The sequence below is a fragment of the Pleurodeles waltl genome, chromosome 5, assembly GCF_031143425.1.
Source record: "Pleurodeles waltl isolate 20211129_DDA chromosome 5, aPleWal1.hap1.20221129, whole genome shotgun sequence".
Lineage (NCBI taxonomy): Eukaryota > Metazoa > Chordata > Amphibia > Caudata > Salamandridae > Pleurodeles > Pleurodeles waltl.
The window spans coordinates 1,718,059,543-1,718,083,291 of NC_090444.1; the positions used below are offsets into that span (position 1 = coordinate 1,718,059,543).

At 42.1% G+C, this 23,749-nt stretch overlaps 1 protein-coding gene across 1 annotated transcript in view; it reads right to left on the reverse strand.

Moving 5' to 3' along the window:
- Nucleotides 1-294: 294 nt before the first annotated feature.
- The window catches only part of ANKRD66 (ankyrin repeat domain 66), a 60,209-nt gene continuing 36,754 nt past the window's right edge, over nucleotides 295-23,749 (reverse strand). The window contains exon 4 of the mRNA XM_069236076.1: nucleotides 295-1,787. Coding sequence (XP_069092177.1) covers nucleotides 1,568-1,787 — 220 coding nt within the window. The 3' untranslated portion in view covers nucleotides 295-1,567. The remainder of the gene's footprint in view (nucleotides 1,788-23,749) is intronic.

Consider the following 23,749-nt stretch of genomic DNA (forward strand, 5'->3'; position numbering starts at 1 on the left):
TCTAGTACCTATAGATATTTGTGGCATGTGCTTATACCCTGGTACAAACCTGCAAAATAAGTACATATATAATATAAATTACGTAATGTAGGGGAACCAAACTATTACTTAGTGGCAGTGTACTGTAGCTGCAGTGGCAGTAAATAGATGATCCAAACCTACAAAACCCTCTGTGTTGGAGTATCTAAAAGGAAAGAATTAAACATTTGCCTTGGAGATGAAAGACCAACACTAACCTTGCAGTTTGAATGTTAGCACGTTTCCAACCTCACGCACAAAAGAACAGTCAAATCGAACGGGCCTAGTCTGTGCTTTATACAACCACAGCAAATTAAATTAAAAAATGCAACCCTTACTTTTGCATGTTCAATTGATGCTTTTCAGGTTTTTTATAATAGGAGTTATCCTTAAGCCAAACAAAGATCCAGGGTTTGGGAGTGGCCTTGTTGGTAGGGCTTAGAGGTGCAGATCTTCACACTTTTTCACACTTTCCAAGATGGAGTCGCAACTAATACAATGAGAGACCTTAAAAAAGTATCACTTTATCTGCAAGCCCTACTCATTCAGTTATTGGTAGGTCACCCAGGCAGGCCATACACAATGTGACTGTATTTTTTAATCATGTTACGGTACATTTCCAAAGAATGGATTAATAAGTGACAGCCTATTCTAAACATGCAAGCAGTCCTGGTTTTGATTATATTGGCTACTCAAAATAGAATTCAACGATGGTGCAATGGAGTAACTTCCAGTTGGAGTCTCAATGGCTCCTTCAGATGCATTACTGCCAGCTGGAGAAGTGGTCTCTGGAACAATAAAAAACGCATCCTACCACTGAGGCATTTTATTTCACTTAGAGCAGCGAAATGAATCGAAACTTCCAATAACTGAATGAGTGAACATCACATTTAAAGGGAGCAACTGCAAATATTATTCAGAGCATATAACCTTCTTTAGAGCCCCCAAAGTACGGCCTTAAAAAATAATGTTCAAATGTATAAATCGGTCGAATTGTCAGTGTAGAATTTTCAGATTCCACTTGACACATGACCCCTTTGAACATTTTTGCAGCGAGGACTCTCTTTTAGGATTTCTTGAAACTTTACCAAAAAAGCGTTGTTTATGCTAACTAGGGAAGCACCCTACCAAGTCTACGATTTTAATTCCAGTCAGAGGGGAAAAAAAGCTTAACATTTCTAATGTGGCCACAGTGACTTCCGCCCTGCGAACAGCCGCTGCACTGGTGGCTTTTCCCAAATACCGCACCCCTTTTCCTTCGGCAAATGTGCGGTACCTTCTCTTGTCATATGGCTACCCCTGGATGTTCTGCGGGCACACATGGTCCCATGTACCATGTTGACAGAAGCAGAGGCCAGACCACTTTCTTAGGCATTGGGGCATCAGGCATTAAAAAACTGAAAGACGGTGCAGAGTCCGAGATATGTTTCTTTGAGAACCTTTTTCATTTGATTTGCTGCTTTAAAATATATCAAGAAGGCCTGTTTCCAAAATAGCGTGTTCTTTCCTGCCCCTTTATCACATAACCATCAGCTGCCTCCGCCGCAGCTCAACGTCTTCCTGTTTTTGTGTCTTTCCCGTATCTTTTCTTAGCCGAGATGGAGGGCGGCGCCTTTGGCTCATCTGTGGTTCTTGCACGTGGGGTTTTGTTTATTAATTCGCATTCCTCATACTCTTTCTTTTTGGCTTCCCAGTCTTCATCAGTCTCGTCCAAGGGTTCTCCCTGTAGTTCCGCCATGAGCCGGAAGTCCCGGCATTCCATCTCAGCTCTAGTAAACAAAGAAAAGAGACCAAGAGTTATATTAGCATACACTTATTCAATTTATATTATTTCACGATTTGGAACTCCAAATCGGTCCACATGTACACTCATTATTTAATCAAAAAGTAAAAAATAGAAAGGTCCCTAGCAAATATATACAAGCTTATCTTAAATACTATAAATGAAAGCAGGAAAATGTAAAACAAACTTTTCTTTTCAGTACTATATAATCAAGTCGCAACCCATCACTTATTGGTTAAAATAATATACAATATTTACATAAAAGGATAAAGTTACAGTGACACCATTGTCAAATTGTCCTTGTCCATGCAGTCGCGGATGCTTCTGGTCCAGGTTAGTTCAGTTTTTGGAAGTGCAAAAACGTTTGGAAGTGAAGGAAGCTCGCACTCAGACATGTTCGTCAAGTGATGCTCCCTCCAGGACTCTGGACAGAGTTAAGTTTTTCATCTTCGGTTTCCTATTTTATGTAAACAGCATATATGCCCTTTTACCTACCTACTCTCTCTGATTGTTTCAGGTACATTAGAAGATGTATTACATATAGTGACTTAGATTTGAATTCTTAACCTAGGAGTCTAATCCTGGCTATTAGCAATATAAGCATAAAAATGTGTGTTGTGGGTCAAATTGCTTTACCCCGTGCCTCAAACTGTAAATATGTAATTTAGTGATACGTTAAAAAAATTAAATTGCGTAATTCAAACACGTGAATCAATACTCAGTGGATGAAATTTTGTATCATCTCTCAACAACCCCCTATCGCACCCCATTAATGTAAAACACTCTGTTGCGTCCAGACAAGTTTGTGCTAAATACACACATTCAGAATACAAATTCCTACGCAGGACTACACTGGCTCCCAGTGAACCTAGGAACAGTTGGGTGCTAAGTGGCTGGGTTGGGGCAGATCATCTGGCCCTGAAAGCGGCCCAAATTTGAGCACTTTAGAATTTCTCTTAATCACATATTATGACATTTTGTGACACAGGCTTTCAAAGTAGGGGTCTTTCTTCAGAAATGACACTACTAATGTTCCACACATGCAGAGATTGGTATCCGGAGCATGGGGGACATTTGCGGACTGGTTCCTTCCTGGACCACAATATCTAGACATGGGGGTCACAGAAAGAACAAGTATCAGTGGGAATGGAATCAAAAGGGATACTTTAAATTGGACAGCCCCTTCAATTTCGTCGTCACTGGCAAAAGGTTACACAGTGGTTTTCCGAACTGCAGATTTGGCTGCATTGTCCTTGTTGAAAAACCGCATTCATTAGGCAATTTTAGCTCAATGTGTGTATTTTCAGAACTCATGAGCTGATGTTTGGAGTAAAATGGCTAAACGCCTAAAATGTGTTAAACCTGATATTTGAGTAATAAATCATGTGGCGTTGTGGAGACTTATTGCTGATATTAGTACCTTTGTGCCAAGAGTATCGAAGCTATGGAATTCCAAATTGCCAAAGACTATTTTACACTACTGCTGGCTACCCTGCCTGGTGCACTGAGGTGATCACAGCTAGCAATTTTGCATAGGGTATGAACTATTGAAATCTTGTCTGGTGTGGTCACTATTACAACATTAATAATAGTAGTAGCTCAGGATGATTTTCTTCAGTGCAAGATTAAAATTCTCCCTGTTGACTGCCTGCACATCATGGCCATTGATCTGGCCCTCCTTTCTGGTTTGAAGACAAGAGCCTACAATGTGTATCACCAGGTGAGATTCAGTAAGATGGAAGGTAGCACCGTAGCAATTCTTGACTCCGTTATCGCGGAATATATGGGCAGTAATCCACTATTGGTGGCAGGGGACTTCAACTGCACTTTTGAGCCATTCGCAAGTACCCCCTTAGATTTGACTTTAGAGTGGGACAAAAATTGGTAAATCCCCCAGCTTGTGCTCCCTACTGTTAAGTGCACAGAAAAGTAGACCAGGTGTCAGCCTTAACTCTTCAGTATGATTTGAGGGCCACAAATGGAAGAACCAGTTCTGATCGAAAGGGCAAAATGTCATATAACAGAACTGGACGCTTAAGTCGCATTGATTCTTGCTTGGTTGAATGTAGGCTCTGGTCTGTTGTACACAACATGGAGGTGGTCAAAAGAATAGATAGCAACCACAACACCTTAAGCCTAACCATGCTTGACATGCCAGGGATGGAAGCTGTCCACAGGGGTCCCGGGGATTGGAGTGTTTTGTCCCAAGCTGGGTTTGGGTGGACAAAAACCCTGTGGCCCTCAAAACAGTCAAGAGCAAGGTTACAAAGCAGGTGGATCTACTGTCTTCCGTTCCTCAAGAAGGAAGGCTACAGAGAATGAAAACCATGCATGATTCACTATATTCGCAGACCAGGGACATTCTGGGCTAAGTCAATCAGGTAGGGAGGAAACTGCCTAAGGCAATGGTATGGAACAATCAAAAATGTAGGAAGGAGAAGGGCGAGGTTTTAGCTGCCGCAAAATCTACTTCACAACAGGACTTAGTGAGGAGTAGGGCTAGATATAGATTGACACTAGATCATGCCACAAGGGAATGTAAGTACTCTTTATGTTCCTCTCTCCATACAGTTCTGCAGGAAGAGACAATAAGTAATTTTGGAAGAAAGAAGGGTTATGTCTGATTGTTACCAAGGCTGCTGTTGAATTCTTTGTTTAGCCAAACGAGTGGGTGAAACACTATGGTGGATTGTATACCTGTGGAAGCTGTGAGGAAGAGGAAGATTCTAACCCATTGTCAAAGGCCAAACCCAGTAGGCAACATGTTCTTGTATTTTCCCCCAAATAAACGTATGCAGAAATTAATACAAGTATGCCAGCTAGAGCTCCAGGCCCAGATAGGATTCCATATGACCTACATATGGAATTCTAAGACAAATACATGCAGATAACATTGCCCAGGTCAGGTGGGGACAGGATGGACAACTCACTGAGCCTTTTAAGATCAAACGTGGAGTTAGGCAGGAGTGTGTCCTAGCTCCCACCTTGTTCTCGTTATTCATTAATGGGGTTGTGGGCCACTTGGATAGAGATGGGTGTGATGCGCTTAACGTCAGTGGGAGAAGGGCCCCAGTCTTACTCTTCGCCGACAACACCCTATTGTTATCAAAATCTCCCCAAGGGCTCCAACAGTTACTGCATGATTATAAGTTTTTCTGTGATGTGCGTGGGTTGGAGTTAAATGACACAAAGACCAAGTATATGGTTTTCTGTAATGATGTTTTGAAGCCACCTATGAGATGCATGCATGTTGGGGAGAACCCAAATTGATTTCATCCTCTGACTATCTAGGTGTAAGGCTCACCCCAAAATTGCGCTGGGCTCCACATCTTGACAAGGCAAATCTACTCCTTATCCAGCAGACCTTTAATATAATAAAGAAGGGCAGTCTCAAGGAAAGTGGCCTCTGCACTTGAAATTTACAACATCAAGACTCTGGGATCAGTTATGTATGGGGCAGAACGGTAGGAATGTGGGGTTACTGATAGGTTATCTGTAATTGAGCATTGTTTCATAAGATCCTTACACAATCTTCCAGCAAGCATCCCTTTAACTCCAGCTTTTCTAGATTTGGCCCATAGGAAGATGGGAGGACTGGAGACTGGAGGGTCGGAATTATACTGGAAAGATCCGGAGAAGCTGTCCCGGATATCGAGAGGACAAATTAAAGAAATTTACAGGGAATCTATCATGGTGGAAAGTGTGATCAAACCCACGGGATCGCTTACCTCAGCGTTCATAGATTTCAAACCCTACCTTCAATATGAATGCACAATTGATGAGATCGCTCCACCTATGGCAAGGAAACTGTTTCTTCAATTTAAGTACAGGTCACTCCCTACTAAATTTTTTTGCAGTAAATGGAAAACTCAAGCTCCCTTTGATGATCAGTGTCCAGCCTGTGAGGAAGGACCAGAATCCTTGGTGCATTTATTATTCTTTTGTCCTTCTTATAAACATTTGAGGCCTAAGTGGATAGTCCCTTTATGTAGGAGTGTTGGCTCCAGACACCATCTTGGGCACTCAGAATCCTTAGCACTGATACAAGGAGAGTTGTGGTGTTTGGAATAGTCACATTTTGATGGCCCTCTGGATTAGATGCTCAAATTGCATAGAGTGATATTATTCACACAATATTATGTTGTGGTTTTACTATCACAGTTAGTGATTTTTTTGTTTTTTACGTTTTAAGCACTGGGCCCCATTCCTATGTTTGAGTGGGGTTGTAAACTCTATTTTTTCTTTTTAGTTGTTGTTGTATTGTGTTCTCTATTTGGTTGTCCCCCTTCTCTCTAGAAAGGCAGGCCTGTGTGCTTGCTCACTTTCCTTCCAAGGTTAAAATTGTTAATTATATTATGCAATTTTGTGAAACGTACTCTTTAAGATCTAGGCGATCGAAATAAAGTTTTATGATTAAGATTTTCTTTGAACATAAGTCACTTTTGCTGCAGAAAAGGTTGGAGGTCCCTTGTCTAATGGAACTGATGACCTCAATATGGATTAAAAAAAAATAATCAAGACCATCTAAAGAGAAAGAGAAGTTTTAGAATGCTGAGGGAATGGTATAAAAGGTGGAAAAAAGAGGTTCGGTTATTGTTTTCCATGACCCTGATGAGATCCATCTGAAGACTGGTGTCCAACTCAGAGGGTCCATCTCAAGGAGGGAAACAAAGGTAGAGCTAGAGGCGACCGCTCAAGTTCTATAAAGGAGAGCTCAAAGGTAACTACTAATAGGAATTGGAGATAACAATAGGCATAGGGCTTCCTAAGGAGGAAGGTCACAGGTAAAGAGGCAATACATGTTTCAGAAGAAGAGAACTCTTTGAACTAGAGGCCAAGGTCATTGTACGAGGGTGTAATGGTACATTAAAGCTAGTACAACGCTAGACGTCATTTTGAGACATTACGTCAATTTCAAATATGCAGATATACAGGCTACATCTGCCTGGTGGTCCTTAACTACTGTGCTGGTTTAACAAAGGCCACTGCAGCCCCCACTGTGCGGAGGGCCCAAAGCTCCAGGGGGAACCCAAAAGGACAGAACACGGTGCATGGGCGGCAGGCCCCTGACTGGGTCCGGGGGGAGGGGGCCCCTCCAGGCACTTTGCAGGGGGGCACTCAAAAGTTTCGTTACGCCACTGAACTACTGCCATATTCTGCGAATTCTTGTTTGCAATGTAACCATACTGACTGGACAGATTCGATGAACTGCCCCATTTGTGCAACTGATATAGCACAACATTACATATTGTGAGGCTATAGTGTAACGTTTTTCGTGAAACAGTCAGTGCTGTTTTACGATAGCAAAAATTAGTTGTTTCTGTTTTTGCTGCAAAACAGCACTGACTGCTGAGAAAGAAAATGGAACAAAAACATCACTGATCACTGTATCACAAACGGTAAAAGTGTGCTTTTTGCTGCATTCCTTTGTAGACAAAATACGCGCATCGAGTTATGCTTCTTTAAAACATAACTGACCATTGCAGAACGAAATGGAGCAAAATAGCATATTTAACGTGTTGCCAAATACCACTGAAATTGTACTCAAATGCAAATTGGCTATCTACAGGTGATTTTCCTGATCCGGACCAATTCTATTTAACGACAGTAGTAAAGGAAAATAGAAGGTAAAAACCCCAGTGTAAAGAAGATGCTATATTTCGTTGTCCACATTAATATACCTTAGGATTCCACACAAAAGACCTCAGAATGAAATTCAGAAAAACCACGAAGATTGCTTTGTTCTCCTCTGCTTCTCGAATTCCCTTTAACCTTCTAAAATCATTTATTTTTGTCTCTCCCACTATATGGCACTGAAACACCACAACAAGTGGCTCTTGTGGGTGTGGTGCTGCACTTTATAAACACAGCAACTACACACATAAACTCCGGGTGCGGGTTCATTACCCTGGGCGGGCTTTGGTTTTACTTCTGAGAAGTATTCCGTGTCACTAGATCTGCAACCTCTTCCGGGTGTATAATGCTACTAGTTCACTGAGCTACATAAGTAAATGAAAAGTATTGGTAACCCATGTGTATCTTCCTGTTTAACAGTTTTTGCTTCTGTCTTGGTCAAATTTATAAGCAATTATGTCTCTGAAGATGAGGAAGCATCCAATGATAGCATGTGTTTTCAGTGTGTGTGTGTGTGTGTGTGTGTGTGTGTGCGCGTGTGTGTGTGTAGCCCGCGCTGTGAGGACCAGTTCGGTCCCCATAGCGTGGGTAAACACTGTCAGTTCTAGACAAACACTATCCATGTTAGGACCGGTGTGTTATTAGGACCGGTCCCTGTAGTGTTGTTAGGTAGTTTTGAGTGAGTGTATAAAAAAATGTAAAGTGCAGTTATATTTGTCTCGGTCCGCTTTATAGCCTTCCCTACTATCAATGTGCGCGTGAAGTTAGAATAGTAAATACACACTTCATTATGGTCAATGGCCGGTCCTCATAGTTATAGGTGTGCCGTGGGGGTGGGTGTGTGCGTGTGTGTGTGTGTTGTGTGAGAGAGAGAACATTATTCAACACATTTTCCAGTATATAAAGACATCCTGTTGTAATTTAGTTGTAATATTTTAAGGTAGCAACATGTAATTACATATAGGCAGATTTTGTTAGATTAGAGGTTATGACATAGTTAAATATAAGTGGTACGTTCCCCCCTCACCTTCCCTTTAGAATGGAATGTTCTGACTGTTAGGTAGAGGAGTTCACAATAGAATGTTGGGAGAGAGAGCTGAGAGAAGAGGAGATGTGAAGAGCTGATGAGGAGAAGTGGAGATGAAAATAAAGCGTGATTCTAAAGAACCATTGATCTCTTTTCATTATAACACTGGCGACGATTGGAGTGCGAAAGGGGGCACTTTCATCTCTACCCCTTGTGCTGCATCCTCATCAAAGTGACCACCATTTACTTGAGGTACTGTTATTCTTAATTAAATGACTGGATAATCTAGGAGTCATAAGGATCATCCCGTTTATTCAACAAGTACTTTACTACAAAATGCAGCTATGCAGATAGCACTATTACTGATTTTTCAAGTCTTAAAATATTAAGCATAGTGTTGACAAAACAAAACGAAACCTGATATTGGCAAAGTTAATTTAGAAAGAAGAGCGTAAACCTATGTGGAATTATCATACTTATTCAGGAAGAAGTGATATGAAACGGGCAAGAAGAGTTCATAAGGTTAGCCTTTCAATTCAACAATAATTTTACAAGGAAAATAAAATAAGGCACACATTATGAACCTTTTCTGAGAGGAAAGGTCAAGAAGACACAATCAATCACATGACAGATATTCCTGGAAGGAAAGGAAAATAAATGTGTCTTTCACCAGCATTATTTCATGAGAGGCAAGCACAGGTTATGAACAGCGACCTTTTCTGAGAGGGAAGGTCAAGAAAATCAATCAATCACACACAAGTATTTCATCTATGAGGATATATTTTTAAATAACACAAGTTAATCGTCTCTACTGACAATAATGCAAAATGAATGCACAAGAAAATAAACGGGTCTTTTTCTGATGACATTTTATGAAAGGCAGCTCTGAAACGGAACGTTCGTATTATATTTAACTGTTTGGAAGCGCGCACAATTACATGAGGAGCATATCTCATTAACTTTTAATCCACAAGAGGTTGTACTTTGCTAATTACCTCAGCTGTAGTGGAGTTTTTGAAAAGGTTGAGGATCACCTGTACTTCGGTTTCAAACGCAGTTTCACTGAATTGTCTTACTCCAGCAATTGGACCTGCATATTTTTGTGACGCTGACTGGCATAGCATGAACGTTTAAGAAGCATTGGTAATGATATTAGCCTGTTGGTGGTAACGCTGACAGGCACAGCTCTTTCCTGCTTGTGGCATTGTGGGAAATTTACTGTTCTCAGGGCTTTTCCTCTAAATCAGCCTACTGTTCTCAGGTCTTTTCCTCTAAATCGGCTGCAACACTAGACTGTGCATTTTCTTTAATGTCTTCATAAATATGCATTCAACTGTTACTATTTAGATTTAATAACATGTGATGATTGCTATATTTATTTTCTAACTTTTTAATGTTTATAGTTGCACTTTGATAATACACTTGATAGTACATAGTAATTGCTATATTTTATACATACATAACTATTTAAATCACACTATCCTTTAGAAATGGCTGCAGCGGGCATGTCCCAGCCAATTCCATTTTTAAATGAAACTGGAGAACCTAACATCCCATGGAAAGAATGGTTCAAAATTTTTGAATCATATTTAATTGCCATTGGTGGAGATAAATTCAACCCACTCAGGAAACAACACATATTGTTACACAATTTAGGGACACATGGCAGAAAAATTTATGATACATTACCTGAACCTGATTTTCCAGATGGACAAGTACAGGATGATTATGTCACCGCATATACGAAATTGGAAAAACAGCTTGGAGACAGAGTAAATGTGGTCTTAGAACGTCATAAATTTTTCTGTCGTTCCCAAGGCAAACAAGAGAGTGTGACTAATTACGTGGCTGCTCTAAGGGGATTGAGTACATTATGTAACTTTGGGAATCTTAATGACTCACTGATTCGAGACCAAATAGTCCGTTGTACTAGTAATGTAAAAATTCAGGAAAAATTACTACAAAAACAACCTGATCTGCAGGAAGCAGTGGAAATAGCAAAATCCATTGAGCACACACAGCTATGTTTACAATAAATCAGATCTCCTTCTGCTTCTCCTGATCAAGTTGCAGAGATTAAGGTAAATGCAGAAGAAGAAAAAGTTATGAAAATTAAAACTGGAGGTAAACAACCTATAAAAACCACTAATCCTACAACAAGATTAAAATGTTACCGCTGTGGGAGCAGCACTCATTTGGCGAACTCTACCTTTTGTCAAGCCAGGACAGCCATATGTAGAAAATGTAATAAAAAAGGCCATTTTGCCAGAGTGTGTAGGGCGGTGTCTAAATTTGATAAACAATATGAGCATAAAAAGGTAGATGATTCTCAAGAAGTTAAAAAGATAATACTGCAAGTTAAAAAGGAACAGGAAAATTCTTTTCAATATCCTCAGTGTAATATTTCCCTTGATGGCAGTCCAGTAACAGTTTTCGCTGACTCTTGCTCACCCTTTACAATCATAAATGAACTGGATTTTAAAGGTATTGGTAAAGAAATGTCCGCCAGATTGTCAAAACCAGACATTAATCCCAAGGGTTATAACAAAGACCCCATCCCTCTTAAAGGGATGTTCAAGGCTTTAATATCATTTAAGGGTCGTACCACTGTAGGGAAAGTTTATGTAGTTGAAGAAGGATCCAGTTTACTGGGTTGGCAGCATCAGAAGGAGTTGGGAATCAAACTGGACCCTAATAATCCGGAACAAGTACTGCTCATGGACAAAAATAACTCCAATGAGTTGATTTTCCAGGAATTCCCTGAGATTTTTACTGAAAAGTTAGGTCTACTGGCAGGCTTCCAACATAAAATTAAATTAAAACCTAAGGCTAAACCGATAGTACATAAAACTAGACAAATTCCACACTTACTTAGAGACCCTCTTAAAAAGGAACTTAAGAGACTAGAATCGCTAGGAATTATTCAACCAATTGAGAGTTCAGAATGGTTATCTCCCATCGTAATTGCCAAGAAACATAATTGTGACGACATTAGGGTGTGCATTGATTTGAGAGATTTGAACAGAAATATTTGGGTGGAAAGACATCCACTTCCTGTTATTCATGAAATATTAAGCACCATGGGGGAGGCAGCATGTTTTTCCATGCTGGATCTCTCCAGCGCATACCACCAGGTTGAACTTCACCCAGATTCTAAATGGCTCACAGCTTTCACTACACCCCTAGGATCGTATATGTTCAATAGAATGCCGTTTGGGCTTGCATCAGCTGCGGGCGTATTTCAAAAAATCATGCAACGTGTTTTGGAAGATACCCCTAAGACTCTATATTTTCAGGATGACATTTTAATATATGGAGCAAATGTAGAGGAACATGATACAAACTTGAAAAAGGTACTTAGTAAACTAAAAATGGCGGGTTTGACATTGAGAAAGGATAAGTGTCAAATTAGAGTAGATTCAGTTGATTATTTAGGGCACACTATTTCTAAAGATGGGTTCAAACCTAAAACTTCACTAGTGGAAGCTGTTAAGAAGGCAGAGGCACCAAAAAACAAGGAAGAATTAAAATCTTTTCTAGGCCTTGCTGAGTATATGACAAATTATGTCAAGGGATTCTCAGAGATATATGACCTAAGAGAGTTACTAAAAAACCACACACCTTACAAATGGATAGAATGTCATGAATCTGCATTTCAAAGGATTAAACAAGCCATTGTAACAGCACCATTCCTGGGTACTTTCAATCATGAAAGGAAGACTATTCTTACTACTGACGCGAGCAAAAAAGGTTTGGGAGCCACTTTATCCCAAGTGGTTGATGGTAAAGAGATAATTGTAGCATTTGCTTCTAGGGCTTTAAATAAGGCAGAATCCAATTATTCAGTAATTGAAAGAGAAGCTCTGGCTTGTTTCTGGGCTATAAAACATTTTAAATTCTTCCTTTGGGGTACACAATTTACTTTACGTACAGACCACAAACCACTAGTTTATGTTTTCTCTACAAAAAGTTTCTACAACTGTACAGCTAGAATTGCTAGATGGGTTTTAGGCCTGGAAAGCTTTTGTTTTAAGATTGAGTACCTACCGGGTAATAAGAATTGTGCTGCGGATTTTCTATCTAGAGTACCGTTGACTATAAATGAAGAATATGAGACCCCGGAATACCCAGTAATGGTTGTTTGTACTCTGGCTATCAGTGAAGAAGAATGGAAGTTGGCTGATGATAAGGATGAATCCCTATCCTTATTGAGAACATTAGCGAAGGAGGGATGGCCGGAATTTAGGAGGGATCTGGACGAAACACTAAAAAACTATTGGGAGGTTAGACATGAAATAAATGAAAACGGGAATTTTGTTTTAAGAAATGATAAGATAATACCACCGGCAGGATTGATACACAAAATTATCAATCTGGCTCATGAAGGTCATTTAGGCAGGAGCCTCACAAAAGCTTGTGTTAGAGAAAGATATTGGTTTCCTAATATGGACTCTATGATAGAAAATGAAGTAAAAAATTGCATTAAATGTGTGTGCAGTGACAAAACTAAAATTATTCGTAAAACTCCTATATATCCTGTGGCTGTACCAGACAAGCCTTGGACAAAATTGGCATTAGACATCATAGGGCCTATCAACATGAAAGGTGTTGTGAAACGTTTTGCTTTAGTACTGATTGATTATTACTCGCATTGGATTAATGTAAAAATGGTAAGCCAAATCACCACTGAATCAGTTATAAATTTCCTTAAAGATGCTTTTGCTATGGAAGGAATACCCGCCACCTTGATCACTGACAATGGAGTTCAATTAACTTCATCAAAAATGAAAGATTTTCTTAACTCTTTAAACATAAACCACCTCACTACAGCGCTATATTGTCCCAGGGCAAATGGTTTAGTCGAAAGGACCAACCGCATGATTAAAGAGTGCATCCAGTTAGCTAGTGTAAACCAAATAATCATTGAAAATGCTATTCGAGACATGTTATGGGCGTACCATTCTACTCCAAATTCAGTTACAAAAATCTCTCCATTTTCTGCTCTAAAGGGCAGGAAACCAAGTACCAAATTTTTCCCTTCATGGTTAGGTGGAGGAGGAAAAAGTGATGCCATAACTCCACAATTCAGACTTAGAATAGAAAATCATCAAAACAATTACAAAAAAAGATACAATACTAAACATGGTACTAAACAACGACAGTGGAAAGTGGGGGATAAGGTTTATGTTAAAAATCCTGTAAGGGGTTTTTGTCCGAATATGCGAGGCACTAAATTTTCCGGTCCTTTTGATATTGCCAAAGTGAAAAACAATGTGGTTACGTTAACAAATGGTCAGTGTTGGAGTATGGACAGGATTGTCCAACAGCCATCAGCCCTCGTGAGGAGTGAAGGAAATTCCATGGAGAATGGCGAGAGTGAGGAGATTCAGCAGAGACGTGACGCCGGTACAGAGAGTACCAATAGAACTTTTTTTAAAACATCGATGTAGTGTATGTCAAATTATCTATTGAATGTATATATTTAAAACATCAATGTAGGTATGTCAAATTATTATTGAATGTATATATTTTTGATCACTTTGTATATATTGTGTGTGGAAGGGAAGATGTGTTGTAATTTAGTTGTAATATTTTAAGGTAGCAACATGTAATTACATATAGGCAGATTTTGTTAGATTAGAGGTTATGACATAGTTAAATATAAGTGGTACGTTCCCCCCTCACCTTCCCTTTAGAATGGAATGTTCTGACTGTTAGGTAGAGGAGTTCACAATAGAATGTTGGGAGAGAGAGCTGAGAGAAGAGGAGATGTGAAGAGCTGATGAGGAGAAGTGGAGATGAAAATAAAGCGTGATTCTAAAGAACCATTGATCTCTTTTCATTATAACACATCCACTCCCATTCAGCCTGCCCATCTTGTGCATCTATTGCTTTCATTGCCTACAGCGTTACTCTCCCTTGTTCTTAAACAATACTACAACAAATCAATGGCAAAACAGTCAACATGGATGCTTGGAGGAGACATTACTACACGGCCCCACAATTTATCTTAATACGGGTGGGTAGTCACCCACAGTGCCTTGCAAGTCGTCATAGTGATGCAGCATTGAAAAATAGCTTTTTCAGTACAACTTTGGTGTTATGAAATGTGATTTCTTAAAGGTTCTATGCAAGTTTACTTTTTCACCATCTCTGCTTGTTGTCATCTCGATTGTGATTAGCTCAGTTTGTTCTGGGTGTGATGTCTTCTGTCTGACCTGTACTTAGATCCTGCCATGCTAGGAGTCCATAATGCTGGGGTGTTCGGTCAATGGCTCACATTTTAGTTTTAGGTTTACCACCAGGCCTCTTTTATCTATATAGTATACCAGGCTTCGCCAACTAGTAGCTCATGAGCTACTGGTAGCTCTCCAGCTATCTAAAAGTAGCTCCCCTGAGTTTAGTCCAGCCTACTAAATTAGAAGCTTTTGTTGACTTCAATTATTGTATGTACACCAAGACTTGAAAAATGTGTATTCATAATGAAAATGTCTGTATTTTCAGAACTAATAAGTTGACAGGTGAATTTCCAAAATATATTTCAAACTGATATTTGAGAGATAAATCATGTGGCGTTGGGCAGGTTTATTACTCATGTTATATTACCTTGTTGCCAGGGACATTTAAGCTATGGCTGTTATGTATTACCTGCGTAAAGGCATTCCAAATTGACAAAGCCTTTTTCACTTTAGAGCTGGCAATTCTACCTGATGCAGAGATGATCACTGCAGGTAATTTTCCATAAGGTAGCCACTAATGTAATCTTGTCTGGTGTGATCACTATTACAACACTAATGATAGTAGTATCTCGGGATGATTTTATTGATCATAAATAGCTCTTGTAAAAGAAAAGGTTGGAGATGCCTGTACCATACAAATGCATACTGACTTGCCAGGCCCCAGAATTTACAATTATAGTTGCATTTCCCGTCATTCTTCTAAAACGGCTCGATCTCGCATGATGTGGTGCACTGATAATGGGCTTTCCCACCTTCAGGTTAGAAAGGTTAAATCATGTACTCCTTGGACAGTATGAACTTAGGATCAAAGCTACTACGGTGGCTTCCTTATGTTCTTCAGGGGCAGGTCCCAGGCCTGAACAGCACCCCTGATGAGAACAGAGTTTTACAAATTCAAGCAAATGATACTCAAGAAAAGGAGATGCTCAGTCGCTGCTTGCTCATTTGAGCAACTGGGCCTATCGAGACACTTCAGCACTTCTGCTAAGTTTTCAGGATAATCTGTAACTGCTCATGTAACTCCGGACAGAAACAGGGGAATATTTATGGGAAATATGTAATGCAATCCAAGCACCAGTGAGCTGTGCTTTTTCTGATAAGAAGATCTTCTCTTCTCTTACCTGGACTTAGTTCGGAATAATGAAATGTAGAAAGGAAGTACCAGGCTGTGGGTGTCCACGAAAACCTGCACAAAGTGTTGATTCACACTATTGTTGCTGGTGTTCAGAGGGATAAAAACAGACAACTGCACAGAGGCGGAGTCCTTACAAGAGACTCTGAGCACGTGTACACTGGAGAAATGAGAGTGCTCAAATACACAAATATATTTGTAAAGTGGATAAACACAAGACCGAAGCATTTATCAGCTTATGGCTACCCCTAGAACTAGAACTCACATTATAAACCTGGAGGAAAAATTTCAGAATAGCATTCCCAAAAAAATCTAGGTAAAGAAACCAATGCATGATTACATTTTCGGCATAGGTGAGACAAATCTAAAAATTATTTAAAGCAGGGAACGGAAAAGACAATGGGGGTCATTCCAACTTTGGCGGGCGGCGGAAGCCGCCCGCCAAAGTACCCCCGTCGAAAGACCGCGGGGGTCATTTCGACTTTCCCGCTGGGCGGGCGGACGACCGCCAAAAGGGCGCCCGCTGGCCCAGCGGGAAAGACCCTGCAACAAGGAAGCCGGCTCCGAATGGAGCCGGCAGAGTTGCAGGGGTGCGACGGGTGCAGTTGCACCCGTCGCGATTTTCACTGTCTGCAAAGCAGACAGTGAAAATCTTTATGGGGCCCTGTTAGGAGGCCCCGGCACTGCCCATGCCAGTGGCATGGGCAGTGCAGGGGCCCCCAGGGGCCCCACGACACCCGTTCCCGCCATCCGGTTTCTGGCGGTGTAAACCGCCAGAAATAGGCTGGCGGGAAGGGGGTCGGAATCCCCATGGCGGTGCTGTAAGCAGCGCCGCCATGGAGGATTCTCTGGGCCAGGGGAAATCCGGCGGGAAACCGCTGGTTCCCCTTTTCTGACCGCGGCTTTACCACCGCGGTCAGAATGGCCCTGGAAGCACCGCCAGCCTATTGGCGGTGCTTCCGTGGTCGTCGACCCTGGCGGTCGATGACCTCCAGGGTCAGAATGACCCCCAATATGTCTTTGTTCTAAAAGTCCAAAGTATTGGCTTTCCAGTGATTTTGAATTTGCTTTTGCACATGAATGCATTCATCATGACGTATGTGCATACATGTGAACAAAGAGCCTAATTCTGCGCTGGGATTTCTACAAAAGCAATCCCATTCCAAGGTGGCCGCCACTGTGTAAGAATGTCTTTTGATACATGCGTGCATCATGATGGATGCGCATGTGTCACAACAGATGGGCACGCATGAATTGTTATGTGTGCATGCACTAGCACAGTGAAACATGGTTGCCATTTTTAATTTACCATTTTAACATTGTGGACAACCATTTTTGAGTAATGAATTAAAAAATATAATGAAAAATAAAGTGTACATGACGACAAAATAAGGAATTCAGCGATCCAATAGCACTTCTAGGCCCCTGGTAAAAGAAATGAATAAATTCATTAATAAAATAGGGAGTCGGACAACGAGAAATATGGAGAGCATCAGAGAATGGAGAGGGAAGACGAATAAAAAGAGAGTGCATGGGGGGCGGGGCACATTAACAAGCATTGATGAGAAGCAGGAAACACATGCACTTCCATGGACTCTGGAATGCAACATTAAAGAAACATTAGCAAGACCAGTAAATCTGACTTTAACGCGCTAACACAAATGAACACTTGTATGCAAAATGCTATTTGCAGGCATTAGCACATCAAAGCCGGACCTGTTGGTTTTGCCATTGCCAAGTGTCTCAAAATTGAGCTGCAAAAGCCTGCGGTGGAGGCTGTATGAGGTGTCCTGAGAGAGATGCACCGCAATATGAGACTACATTTTCCGAGAGTTAGTACCATGAAGCCTGTAGTACCACAGGCTGGCATTGGGTGCCCTGAGAGGGTGCCCTGAGAGGGCGCAGCGCTTGACATCATTGGTTGAGACGTTTGACAGTTTAAAGATTGTGCATGATTTGTATATCAAATCTTCGGGGTATGTGCAGTGCTTAATTTGTGCTTGTTCTTTCCAGTGCTGAGCACCGGCACTTATTTTTGAGGGCCAGAGCTTATTCTTCTGCCTCAAGCATTTGCTGCGAGCAAAAGACAAATATGGTAAAGACGGAGGAAGAGAAAAACGAAAACGTGTTACAATGGGACAAAGTAGAAAGCTGCAAAAGTCAGCTGAAGAGGCAGGGAGTGGCTGTAAATGGACTGAAGAGGCCCATGAAGGCTTCAGGATTACGCTGCCTCAGTATTCCGTGTTCACACAATTAATTGCAGCAGCCACTTGTTTCAGAGGAGGGCTTTGAGCACCGGCACGTTTTTATTTACAAATTAAACACTGGGTATATGTAAAACGTTCATGATTTACTCACCTGTGCTCTGCAACGATAAGCACCTTTTCCACAATATGCATTTTCTCTAGTGCCTAGAGACCATTTCATTCTTAGTGTGCATTATCTGAAAACCTCTTCCCTGATATAAGTGCATAAACATACATAAATTCCATAAGAGCAAGGGTACTGCAGGACAACTGAACTATTTCAGCTAAACCCGCTATAGCTAAGTGAACCAGGATAATCAAATTTAACTTTTACTTGTTACAAATATGTTGCTGCCTGTAAGGGGTTCCAAATCTCCCAAGGTCTGACTCTTTCAAAAAATTAAAATGAACACAGCAGAAAACGAACACAGACAGATCACTGAAGTACAAGCTGAACTGTTGTGAGAAATAGAAGTTTCTCAAAGATGCCGCCTTGCAAGAAGTTGTCTGTCAAGAAGAGGATAAAAGTGGCTGTGTAAAATGATTCATAAACAGAGTGACCAGGGCAACTATAGGCCATGGTAGCCAGGCATTCATGCAAGAGCACTGTAAATAAAAACATACAGATCGATTGGCATTTCCATTTTACATTTGTAGGAATTTGTAATGGGATGTTAATCACTCAGTAAATGCCATTCCCCACCTTTATGTCCACGAAGTGAAATATGTGCACCTGTCATCTATATGTTAGACCTGTCAGCCTTAGGCTGGTCTTCCCCCAAACTTTTTGAGTTCCTCCTCCATTTTTACTGACCTCGTTTTTGCTGGCCTTAGGACCCGGCACACTTTACTGCTGCTAACCAGTGCTAAAGTGCATATGCTCAGTCCTTAAAACATAGTTACATTGGCTCATACCCAACTGCCATGTTTAATTTATGTATAGGTCCCTAATAAAGTGGCACTACATGTGCCAAGGGCATGTAAATTAAATGCTGTTAGTGGGCCTGCAGCACTGATTGTCCTGCCCACTTAAGTAGCCCTTTAACCATGTTTCAAGCCTGTCATTGCAGTCTGTGTGTGCAGTTTGAAACTGCAATTTTGACCTGGCAAAAGAAACCTTTTGCCGGGTTTAAACCTTCCTTTTTAATACATATAAATCACCCCTAGGGTAGGTCCTGGACAGTCGAGATGGCTGGGTGCAATGTATTTAAAAAGTAGGGAATGTATGTTTGAGTTTGACATGTCCTGGTAGTGAAAAAATCGTAAACTGATTTTTCACTACTGGAAGGCCTACATTTCCCATAAAGTAACATTAGAGTTACATTATTACATTTTATAATTGTAATTTCCAAATGGGAAGAGGTAATCAGTTCATGTTTGGTGTCTCTGGGATGTAATTTAAAATCCTAACCTATATTGAAGTCAGATTTTAAATTACAATTTTGCACATGCCACTTTTAGAAAGTTGGCATTTTCCTGCCTTAGCCATTTAGTGCCTGTAGCCTGTCTCTGGTCACATGACTGGTGAAGCTGACAGTTGAGCTTTGTGTATTCCTCCTCAACAGCCACACACAATAGGGAGCTTAGGTGTGCCTGGATGGGCCATCATTGCCAAGATGGGATGGAGGAGGTGGGAACAGCTCCACATAGACTTGAATAGACTGTGTCCTGTCTCCACACAAAGTGCTGCATAGTCCCTGTAGTTAGTCTGGAGCCAGGGCAGGGAAGGCAGGATGCCTGGGGACTTCAAACGGAAACATGTAGAAGCTTTTCCCCATTGCAAAGGCACAACTGGGTACGAATACTGGACCTCAGATACCAACTCTTCAGTGTACTTCTGGACCTGTGGATACTCTGCCAGAAAGAAGGACTGCTGTGCTGCTAAAAGGACTGCCACTCTGCTGGACTGCTGCTCTGAAGGAACTGCTGCCCTGCTGGGCTGGCCTGCTGCCCTTTTGCCTAGGGAGGAAGAACAGGACCTGCAATTTCATCTTGAACCCAGGGTTCCCAGAGTGAGTCCAAGGGCTAGTCTGCTGGCCTCCTGATATGAGCCTCAGGGACATATAAGGCTACTCAACCTCCCACACCAGCCCGTGGACCCAGCTGCAGTACGCCCATAACCCTCATCTGGTGCCTCTCAGGTCCTGGTCCCTTGGTGTGGCTCAGTGAGCTGAAATCAAGCTTATGGGCTCTTCACGACAGCAAAGGAGCCTGTTTGCACCAAGACCTCACTGCATGCACGCCGATTCAGTGCAAAGCTCCATCGGCCTGACTCTTCATCCTCCAGAATCAACTGCTCGTGGTGACTGCCAACGCAAAGCTCCAGCAACACACACCCACAACACAGGTGAGGTCTTCATACTTCACCTACAGCCTCCAGTGATGCTATCCTTGCTCCTCAAGACCTTCAACGCAAAAGTGACTTTTGGCACATACCTGAGAAGGTAAACTTCAGTGGGCCTAACATGATGTCTGTATCTAACCTGAGCTCCATCGTAGTTGGCCTGTAAGTGTGAATTTGACCCGGTCCAGAGCAACCAAATATCCCGACTTGGTGTTTTGTGCTTTTTGTTCTACTGATTGGATTTTTGTCATTTTGGTCTTGTTTTATTTATTACATTTTATTCTACATTCCTAACAGTGTGGGATCCTTTGTGGGGTGTGATTACACTGGGTTACTGTTTGAAGCATTGTACAAATACTTTAAACATTGGCTCTGAGTTAATCCTGACTGCTCAGTGCCAAGCTGCCAAAGAAATGAGCACAGGTTAATTTAGGTTTTGCTTGTGACTTCACCGGTAGAATTGTGGTTGCTGCGTGAGAAAGGTTTTACCTTCCTCAACCAGTAACCTAATTGCTTACACTATACTTCTCATTACAGTAAGCTGTGAGCACATTTCTCAAAACGTCTTCCTCCTCTTTTCATGGCGGTTACGTTTATTACTTTATTCACTGTAAACAACAATAGGAATAAACACCTACAAACTGCTCCCAGTTTCTTCAAAGATACATGTAGGAAGCTCAGTTCTGGTTGCGGTACCCCCTACTTTTTGCCTGGGTTTTTGATGCAACTTAGACTGGAGTGCACAGGGTTCTTGCTAACCAGGCCCCCAGTGCTAGTGTTGCTTCCCTACATCAAGACAACTGGTCACTTGATCCCCAAGTGGCCAGGCCCTTTAGCACCTCTGTAAGTCCCTAGTAAATGGTGCCTAGGACACGGGTACTGAAGATGGGCCCTAAGAGCTGCAGCACAACTTGTGCCACTCTAAGGGATCCGGCACCAACCTCATGCCAGACTGCCATTGCAGTTGTGACAAGGTGTTCCCTAAAAGTGAAAACACCCGATGGTATACACACTGTGTACCATGTCCCCCTAAGTACTGCATGTAATATCTGTAAGTCACCCCTATAGCAGTCCAAGGCAGGGTGCATTATATTATATGTGAGGATATATGTCCACGAGCAGATATGCCCCTATTATGCCTTTATTGATTCTTAGACATAGTAAGTGAACAGGGAAGCCATTTTAAATACATGTGCTGTTTTGGTATCTAACACCTCATATTAATAAAGCCTCACTGATTCCAGTGTTGAATTTATTAATACATGCACCGAGAGGGCAACTTAGAGGTGCCCTCTGAAAACCCTACCAACTGCTGGTGAGCTCCTTGACCACTTCTGGCCAGCCTGCCACCAACAGACGAGAATCTGACCTCCCAGGGTCACAGCCCCACTATGAAGAGGACAGAAACAAAGCCTGCTCTGGTCGGGGTGTTAACACACCCCTCCAAATAGGATGACCAGCAAATCTGCATTCCAAGGCTGGGAGCTTCAAAGAAGTCCACCGCCTTTGGTATACAGAACTGGCATTCCTCAGAGGAGGATATTGACTCCCCCTGTCCGAGGGCCCAGGATGACCAGAATGAAGTGAACACAACAGGAAATTCCACCATCTTGTGTGTGGTGGAATTTAGGAACTCTGGAGGGGGCGATGCTCATTCCCCACAGGAAGTGGTTATCTAGGGGGTGTAGTGACCCCAGGGGTAAGTAGCCCATTGGCTACTACTGTTCACTCCGCTTAACGCCCCCTAAATTGACTAGGGGACCCCTTGAAACCAGGAAAACAGATCTTCACTGGACACAAAACAAGGAGTGGACAAGAAGCCTGCTGAACCCGAGAACCGAAGTGCACAACTGATTTGGCAAAAACCTTGCCGGCCTGCCTGCTGCACCTGACCCTTGAGGAGCAACTGACATGTCTTGTTGCTGCAGCCTCTAAGAAACTGTGAGAGCTGAAAGTGCTTTGCAAATCTCCCAGAAGAGCTCCCTTGGAGTAGAGGAGCTACTCCCCTGTATCCACAGGCACCCTGGAAAGAAATGAGAGGACCACGACTGTCAAAAACCCAAAGCAGACATCACCACTGCACCAAGCCACCTAGCAATGGACGTCATTTTAACTTGACCTTCACGAACCCTGGTTCTGTTTTTCCAACCCCTGGATCAGAGGTGGTGAAATCAGTACAAAAAAAACAAGACTACCCCCATCGCCATGACAAGCGCACCCAAAACACCTACACCACACACATTATACCTGCTGTATAACAGTTTGCCTAGTTCAAGGCGAAAACAGACCCGTAAAAATAAATGGCTTAAGTCTCAAGGGAGACAAAGAACATCTCTTCTGACTGACTGATTACCGCCAGCTCAGGCTGCAGCCACATCATTGCAATCAGCCAATAACAGGGCTACCCATCACTGTGTGTTCCAAGCACTGTCTGTGTATTGCCCATTCCCACCGGCTGATTCATTCAGCGAGGGAGGGACATCCAGCACTGGAGGCACCCAAGCAACTTCCAAGAGTCGTGCCTGCAGCGCCTCTGTGGTCAGCTCAACACTCTGATTGTCGTGGCAATGCTGTGCTGCAGCTGGGATCTACCTTCTAAAGCTGTTTACCGGTCTGGCACCTGCGACCCATCTTCCTCATCAGCTGGCAGGCTCCCCCCACCTAACACCTGACAGCCGTGAAACCTACAGGCCGCAGGTGAACTGAAAGCGTGATAACAGAACTAAAATAAACAACGGAAAACAAACGTGTGAGCTGCTGAGACCTTGAAGTACTGTTTGTGAGTCCATTGTCTGCAGGGTGCATGGGGGACCTCCCGCCGCTATGCTGGCCCCCTTCATGCCTGACACAACAGTGCGAGTGACCACATGCACGTCTGACAGACGACACGGTCCCACCCTGCTCCCTCCTACTGCCATCATCCACCCCGGCCTGCGTAGATTATCGCATCCTTCGGTGCCAGTTTCAGGGAATGTATAAGGACCAGTGGTAAAATGGCCTTATTCCTCGCCCGCCACAAGAACTGCTTACTTATTTATGTGGCTAATTTTGGATGTGTATACATTTTCTTTCTCCATAATCCCCTAATCTATTGTGAGCCTGCAAGTAAGTGTTTTTAGCTATTTACATTGCATCACTAAATGCTTGGTTTGTTTTTTTTAATCTGAGAAGGAATAATTTATAGCTGAGTTTGTAGTGAAGCAGTAGGAAGTCTTGGTGGGGGGATTCTCTAGTGTTAGCGCAGAGCCAATTCCTGGATTTAGGCATAATTACTTTGAAAAGCGCAAACAAATAAATAAAAGATCTCAGAAAAGACACAATTTTTC